The 8,660-nt window shown below is 34.9% G+C and overlaps 1 protein-coding gene across 1 annotated transcript in view; it reads left to right on the forward strand.

The window, feature by feature from the left end:
- TRIP13 (thyroid hormone receptor interactor 13) overlaps positions 1 to 6,736 on the forward strand; it is an 11,779-nt gene extending 5,043 nt beyond the window's left edge. The window contains exons 6-14 of the mRNA XM_079302007.1: positions 490 to 580; positions 1,757 to 1,829; positions 2,774 to 2,837; positions 3,091 to 3,177; positions 3,946 to 4,052; positions 4,666 to 4,819; positions 4,991 to 5,103; positions 5,915 to 5,984; positions 6,527 to 6,736. Coding sequence (XP_079158133.1) covers positions 490 to 580; positions 1,757 to 1,829; positions 2,774 to 2,837; positions 3,091 to 3,177; positions 3,946 to 4,052; positions 4,666 to 4,819; positions 4,991 to 5,103; positions 5,915 to 5,984; positions 6,527 to 6,622 — 855 coding nt within the window. The 3' untranslated portion in view covers positions 6,623 to 6,736. The remainder of the gene's footprint in view (positions 1 to 489; positions 581 to 1,756; positions 1,830 to 2,773; positions 2,838 to 3,090; positions 3,178 to 3,945; positions 4,053 to 4,665; positions 4,820 to 4,990; positions 5,104 to 5,914; positions 5,985 to 6,526) is intronic.
- Positions 6,737 to 8,660: the final 1,924 nt, after the last annotated feature.

An 8,660-nucleotide genomic window follows, 5' to 3' on the forward strand; every position in this document is an offset into this window, starting at 1 on the left:
ACAAATTAATCTGCAAAGTCCTTGCAGCAGCTGATACAAATGCTTCAGTAAAAAGAAAATAAAAGTGACAGCAAATTGGTTGGTAGGCTGACTACAACAAACTGAGCAAGTGCATAGCTGTACAACATCTAAACAGGACCCAGAGTTTGAATTTTTGACTCTCTCTGCTTAGGCAGCTTGTGTTTTTTAGACACACAGTATATGGGACAATGAAAAATGAAATCAATTTCTCTTCCTTAAAGCATTTCATTTATTCATTTAAAAGTTCCAGGACTCCATTTGTGCCAAGTACATGCTATTCTTATTCTTGAGGGTAGGACAGAAATTAATTCCTATCCTTTGCAGAAATAAATTTGCCTATGACTAAAAGACATGAGCTCTTTTTTTGTTGTTATGAGTACACAATGGACATCATTAGAGATTGATTCTATTTGTAGTTGTATTTGCTGTTATGTCTCTAATTTGTCTCTATTTGTCCTCTTTATTTAGTTACTCGATTATGTGACGACAACATTATTATTTTCTGACAAAAATGTTGACAGCAACCTGATATCATGGAACAGAGTTGTTCTGCTGCATGGTAAAAATGGTGTTTTAAACCACATAGATTCATTGGCCATCTGTTTATACTTTCCTTTTGGAAAGACTGGTACTGCAGTCCTGTGTAGTGAAATGAGGTGAAACAAAAGAAGCACCTCAGTAGTACAAATTTGGATGAAATGTAATGTCAGAGTCAAATCAATGTTCACATTTAAATTGTAAAGTTTACAGTGCTGTGACAACTGTGTATTTTTTAATTTTAATTTTTAAGTGATATTGTTGCATTTTTACATAATGAACAAAACTAATGCAGATACTTAAGATATTAGGAGGCATATATTAGTTAAACTTCTATTGCAGTACTAAGTATTTTATTAGTTATAGCTTTATAAAAACTTTGGAAAAACTGGGAAAACCATATGTTGTGTTGTTGACACTGTGTTCTGTTGCCAGCTCTTGCTAGTTTAGTTGCTGTTATCTCAGTGAAGCTGAAATCTTCAGTCAGTTCTAGCTTACTGTGGAGGTTATACCAGAAACGAGATCAGCATCAACTGAGTCAGTTTTCTTGCAAAATGCATCTTGCATTAATTTTTGTCATCAAGACTGCTATTCAAAGATAAAAAGTCATAGTGGAAATATTTGTTGATTGTATTTAAGTTACAACTGTCAATTTAGAAGCCTCAGGATGTTTTTGTTTGAAAGACTTTATGTCAGACTCATACTCTGGTAACTGTGCTTGTACTTGCCTCTTTGGAGGAAGTCTTTGTGGCTCTTCCATGGGGAAGAAATTTCTGGGAAAGTGCACAGCTGATCAAAGTGATTGTGAAGTGTTTCTGTTTTCCATGTTAGGAGAGTGTGTTTCAGGAAGATACAAGTTTGAGCATAGCACTGATTGTAGAGGATGCTGATGTGCACTAGCCCTGAAGGGGTGACACACTTTGCTCCTGTGGCTGTGGAGTGTTTTAACTTTATAGTGTCTGTATACAAAATGTTACACTAATTATACTAATAATTGAAAAGTGTATAAAATCAAACATTAGCTCTAGGACTGTAGCCAAGTAAGCAATTTTCTCAAAATACTCTGGTGTACACAATCATTATCTGCTGTGTTTTTACAATTACTGCTGTAATGAAATAGAGTAGTTAAAAATCTGTTAGATGTCATTGACAATGTAATGCAGACTCTGTGTAATGTGTGGATCTGATTTTAAACCAGGCCCTCCTGGAACTGGGAAAACTTCTCTCTGTAAAGCATTGGCTCAGAAGCTGACAATTCGTCTGTCATACAGGTGATTTATTTGGGAAATTTTTCACTTTAGCTTACTGTACTTAGTTGTTCTTTTTCACTAGCCCAAGTATATTTCATATCTGATTTCAAGTAACTTGTACCTAATGCTAATGTGTCTTCTATTTTGTAGTGCAGCACGCTAGCAGTAAAATTAATCTGCTAGACTAATTAGGATATTTTAAGGCCTTGTAAAATGTGTAATTATTTGTGCTCAAGTGTGTAAAAGACATTCCAGTGGTAGTACAGTGGTAGTAATTTTTGCTCCCTTTGTACCTCAATGGATATTAAAGGGCAGAGGATTGAGGAGTATTTTGGTTTTTGTACCTTCATGTTAGACAGAGCCTGGTTTTAATAGGTAGTGATTTTTTTTAATCTAATTCCTTTTGTACTTGGATTGTCTGAATGCCACAATCTTCAGAGTTCTGTTTGTATATCATACAGGTAATAAAAAATAGCCTAAAAATTCATAGCAAATTAACAAATTTATATAAAAAATAAATGTTATATAAAATACAAGGTGTGGCATAAATAGTATGTAATGATTAGTATGATCTGACTGTAGCCCAAACTGCATGTATGAAAATCACAGTCTATATAATGTGTGGTTTAGATACTTTGTCACTTCTTGCTATACTGAAGAAAATCTTACATAGAGAGAAGAATGAGGCAATTATTGTGGTAAGAGTTACTTACCTGTTCCAATGAAGAAATTCTAATAGCAATTTAATATACAGAATTCTAGTGACATTTTCAGCAACGTGACAAGTTCCAGCAACAAAAATAATACTGATAAAACATACTATATTTGAAAAGGTAAGTAATTTAGAGTACTAATTCACAGAATACCAGGATCAGAATGTCAGGGATGAGACTTATAGAAGTTAGTGATATCACTGATTTTTATTTAGAATGGAGTTGATACTTCTTTTTCTCTTCATACTTTAGGTATAGGTATGGACAGTTAATTGAGATAAACAGCCATAGCCTTTTCTCTAAATGGTTTTCTGAGGTATGTATTGATGTACCTAATAAAATAAACTTTGTATTTTAGAAATTACACTGAAATTAATTCTATTGACCTTATTCCCTAAGTATGGGCAACAGAGATTGCTCAGAATAATTAATGTGTTTGAGAATGCTTAAAGAGAAGTTTTATTAGATAGTTGTTTTAAAACCCGGGCTTTTACACCTTTGAATATGATCATCCTTAGAAAGTTGTGTCATAAGGAAATAGTTAACATATGCACATGATGTCTTTCTAGAGTGGCAAGCTTGTAACCAAGATGTTCCAGAAGATCCAAGAGTTTGTGGATGACAGAGATGCTCTTGTGTTTGTACTGATTGATGAGGTATGATTCCAATAGCATTGTTGTACATAAAATACAGCAGAAAGGAAATTGATGGGAAAGAGCTGCTCATTCATAAAGAACAATGAAACACATTTGTGCTATTTCATAAGCTATGTGTTGTGCAGATGAGTGAACTTTAGTCTTGACTGCTACAGATTTGAGAGGTTTGGAAGGAACATAGTATGACTTAGCAGGTAAATTCCAGCTGAAAATGTATTGAAACCTTAGTGGAATTTCCCTTGCTGCTGTATGCTTACCAGTGGAATATTGTTTTAAAGTAGCCTAGATTTGTATTATTTGCATTTGTTGTAAAGCTCTAAAAAACATTAATATAGTTCAGTTCCATGTCATTAGATTTTCTTCAGATTTGTATGCAAAAGCAACTTAGTAAGTATGTTCTTATTAGCTTTGTCTTATTGTGGCTCCTGTGGGGAAGCTCACTCCAAATTCAACTTATTCATTATTCTGGTGGTGTGTCCTATTCCTCCACATCCAAATTTTAAAATGAAGATCAGGCATCATTCTGCTGTCTAAACAGTAATTTTCCCTCACTACACTTTGCTTCCTTGACATGACTTTCTTTCACCCTGGAAATTCCTACCTAACAGAAGGTTTTGAAGAAGTTTTAGATAGTAGGCACAGGAATCTGAAGGTGTACTGCATGGGTTATCCATTTGCTGTCAGGACTCCAAAAGTGCAATCTTTTTGGGTTTTTTGGTGTTTGGTGATGGTGTTGTTGTTTTGGTTGATTGGTTTGGGTTTTTGTAGGTGGAAAGCCTCACAGCAGCCCGCAGTGCCTTCAAGGCAGGCACAGAGCCTTCAGATGCTATTCGTGTGGTCAATGCTGTACTGACACAAATAGACCAGATTAAAAGGTACTGTTTCAATATTATTGCAACAGCAAAAGGTAATTGACAGTTTCAGTATCCCTATTCCTGCTAAATTTCAATTCCTATTTGGAATACTAAACCAGATTAGTTAGTGAATTCTTCTTTGGTAATGATGCTGATTTTGATAAGAAATGGGAGTAATCCAGCAGAATATTTTACATGTATGTGGGTGGGCAGTCAAATCTCTGGAAACAGTATGCTTCCCCTAAAGACAGGGAGAGAAAAGGACAGATCATGATGTCTGGTTGGAGAACAGACTTCAGAATTGAAATGGAAAACGTTGTTAAAAGGTTCAAATTTGCAATTCTTTTCACAATCTTTTGTGTGTGTGTGTGTGTCAGAAGCTGTGGCAGTAGGTGCTAGATAGTTAACATATATCACTTCTGAAATAGAATTAGAGGGACTATGGACACTTGAGAAACAGCTGAAGGAAAGAGACTGAAATTGTCTGGTGATACCTGGCCAAGAGCTTCATATTGACAAGGATGATGTGACAGCTTATTGCATAAAATTATTTGAATCATAGCAAGGAACTTGCCAGTCACAAAAGGAGATACATCTTTTACATGTGACCTAAAAATCTGGTTTTGTCTTGAAGGTATCCCAATGTAGTTATCCTGACTACTTCAAATATTACGGAGAAAATTGACATGGCCTTTGTAGACAGGGCTGACATAAAACAATACATTGGACCTCCATCTACTGCAGCAATATTTAGAATATATCTTTCTTGCCTGGAAGAACTGATGAAGGTAATACTTGAAAGCAAAACTGTAAAATGTCATATTTTAGTAAATTTTACATTTTAATCAGACCTCCTATATAACAAAAAATACATTCCTTTTCTGTATTTCCATTCTTACTGTAGAATTTAATTTTGCATGCATTTATTTTTCATACAACTGTGTAACTCTCATTTCCAGTGTCAAATAATATATCCTCGACAGCAGCTTCTGACACTCAGAGAGCTTGAGATGATCGGCTTTGTAGAAAATAATGTGTCAAGGTTAAGTCTTGTACTAAAAGAAATCTCAAGGTAGGATTCTGAAATTCTACTTTTTCATACATACATACTGAGTTTTGGAATGATGTGTAAAAGTAACCAAATTTCCTAACAACTGGAGATCTGAAACAACTGAATTTTTTTTCTGTTTGGAAGACTGCAAAAACCTTCAGGGTTGCAACTGGAAGCAGTTGCAATTTATTAATATTTCTCAGTCTGATCTGGCTTGGCCTGGCACTGCTTCTGGTTTGTGCTCTGCCATTTGAAGTCCTCTTGACAAGTGGAACAAAATAATAATCATAAAGTCTGGAACATCTGTTCCTGAAGTATGCAGTCTTAACCAGTGAGGAGTGAACTAAAAGCAAGTAAGTTTTTCCAGGCACAGAGGTTTGCATTTTATGTACACACAGTGGTGCTTGGAAAAGATGCAAACATATACCAAGTGGGAGAGGTGAAGGAAACTGTGTGTAAATGGTGGGTAGAAAGAGACAGGCAGTACCCATAAGGTCCAGCATTTAAATCAGTTTTTTTTCCTTCCAAAAGTGGTTGTGTCAGTGGTAGACATCCCCCCAAATTCGTGAGATTGGCACAATGATGTGAGGTCCTTGTGTAAGCACTGGCAGGCAGCTGTGCCTGTGCTGTTGCTGTATACTATGCTGTGTAACCTTCCATAAGCAGAATTTGTTTGTTCACTCCCTGCTCCTGCTAAAAGAGCTGCAAGTGACTTGTTGAATTGTCATCTGAGGTTCTTTTAGGGCAACTTAATGGAGAAACAAAGAAAAAGGCCTTCTTTTAAGAGTGGATATTTAGCATTTAAACAGCACTTGTCTCTGTTTTACCATAGAAAAAGTGAAGGTCTTGGTGGCCGGGTCCTGAGAAAGCTTCCTTTCCTAGCACATGCACTTTATATTCAAGTAAGTTTGTTATGTTCAAGTGAGTTTATGCTGTTCATTATATTTTGGATTGGGTTTGAGACAGGCAGGAAGACATCTGAACACTGCCTGAAGTGAAAGATTGGTCTAAACCTCCCTTTTAATTTGAATTGCACTTGTTTCTGCAGCTTGTAGACTGAAATAATTATATGCTGCCCATAATTTAGAATGGGATTGACCTGCCCAAGAACATTCTACTTTTAATTAAATTAGTGAACATCAATATTGGTGCTCTTATAATTGCTTGCTGAGAAAAAAACACTAAACCTCTACCACTTTATAAATAATAATTTGTTAGAAACCTTTTTCTAAGCAAATATGCAGTATTGTGAGTGAAGACTTTGCAAAGGTTGACTTTGCTGTGCTAGCTGATTTTAAATAAACTTGCAGCTTGGTTTATAGCATTTTGCTATTTTGTAATATGAAATTCAAACATTTGTCTTTTAAATACTGTGATTGGTGTGTAAAATACTGTAGCTGCCTATTGCTGTGGTGTGTCTAACAAAATGTTCTCTTATTTTCAGTGCCCCAGTGTTACAATGGCAACTTTTCTTCAGGCCCTTTCACTTGCTGTAGACAAACAATTTGAAGAAAAAAAGAATCTTGCAGACTGTGTGTAATACTTTACTGTTTTGTAGTTGATTGTATGTTATGTTTTTCATATATATAACAATGTATATTAAGATGTGCTGCTTTTATGCATTTGCAAAATAAAATGTCAGCACCTTAAAAAAACATGGAGTGCTTCATCTGGTTTTTCAAAATATTCATTAATAAACAGTAAGGAAGTTTACAGCATATTTTTCGAAACCTTTATTTCAAATGTCAATAAGAGGATTGTAAAATCCTTTAAGTCAGTTTCCATCTTTTGCCATTTTTAAAAGTGGGCAGGCTTCTGTTCCCTGTTTCTTAATCACTAACTTTCCATCCATCCATCTGAAATAACAGGTATGAAACTGGGAAAAATTCCAAGTGCTCAGTGGCAGACCACATCTTTCATACTGACATCTCTTTATCTTGAAATTTTATATCCATTATTATGGGGTTTAATTACATCAGATTCAAAAATTTAAAATCAGGAGATGATGTATTTTGTAAAACTTGGTGGGTTTTTTTATGTTTTTAAAGGATGTGAACCAGAGTGGACCATGTTTTCTCCATGAAGCATAACCACAATGTTTTATCTTTAAATGCAAATTTGGTTTGTTTTTGTTTTTATAAAAAAGAGAGACAAGGATGTTTTTACAAGAGTGTGTATTAACAGGACAAGGGGGAGCAATTTTAAACTGAATGGGGGTTGGTTTATATTAGACATTTGAAAGGAATTTTTTGCTCTGATGGTGGTGAGGCACTGGCACAGTTGCGCAGAGAAGCTGTGGATGCTCAGTCCCTGGAAATGTTTAAGGCCAGGGTGGATGGGGCTCCAAAAAAACTTGTACTAGTGGGAAGCACCCTGCCCATGGGACTGGTGGAAGTTTATGATCTTTACAGTCCCAACGTGAATCATTCTATGTTTCTGAATGTTAAGGGAGTTTCCAAAATAGATTTTTTAAGAGAAAATTGAGAGATCAAGTTGGTGGCACCCAGTTCAGAGACTCCTAGATGTTGATATTGAAATACTTCAGTGATAGTGCATTTGGTTCCTTCTTTATTTATATCTTTTAAATTGATGTTATATTATACATTCATAAAATGAAATATTTTTATCCTGAGTTATAGTTATTAATGAACACTATACATTATGAGTTAAAAAAATAGGATGGAATTTGGGCAGTTTATTAATTTTTTATTATGGCATCCTTTTGAATGTAAAAACAGCCTTGCTATTAAGCCTAAGTATGTGTTCATTATACTACTTTTGGAAATAACTCATTAGATATTCTTCTATATCCACCCCCCAAAATAGAAGGGAGGTGGGCAGCAGGAGAGAGTTCTGCTTTTATCACAAACAATAATTTTCAAATTTGTCATTAACAAATTTCTTTTAATTCTGCTCAAAGCCACTAGATGGCAAAAATGAATCCTTGAGATTTAATAAGTCATGTGAGAATGGGAATGCTGACTGAAAGTTTCAAAAGCCCTAATGAGCAAGACTTTGCTGAAAATCCCTCTTTAACGTGTACTTTCAGCTGTAATGTCATGTAACACCATAGAATTTCTCTGCTTCTCTCTACAAAAAAATTTGTGAATTTAAAATGTTTTGACTAATAAAAGGAAACTGTTGCAGAATTTGATCCAAAGATGAAAAGCAGGGAGTTCTCTGTGCTGCAACAGAAGTTATTTTGTACTGCACTTTTACTATCTCCTCCACTGGCTGGTGGGTTTAGAAAAGTATCTGGGATCTAGATCACTATAAGCATAGATGATGAAATGTTGAGCCTGATGGATGCAAAAACTTTCAGCATAAGCACATTACAGTGTGTGATTTTAAAAGAGTTAAGTAATCCTGAAATAGAAAAGAAAAATCTTTTTTTCTTTTTCTTGGAAAAAGCAAATATAGACTGAGCAAATAAGCTGAGCACAGCTTATTTTTATGAGATGTTTCCATGACTAATGTTTTTCCAAGCAGCAAAAATTTTTCATTTCTGATCCAGATTCTATGACAATTTAAAAATTGGGACAGAGGAGGTTGAAGACAGAAGGATTTTATTACCCAAT

Source organism: Erithacus rubecula, assembly GCF_903797595.1.
Source record: "Erithacus rubecula genome assembly, chromosome: 3".
NCBI classification, from domain to species: domain Eukaryota; kingdom Metazoa; phylum Chordata; class Aves; order Passeriformes; family Muscicapidae; genus Erithacus; species Erithacus rubecula.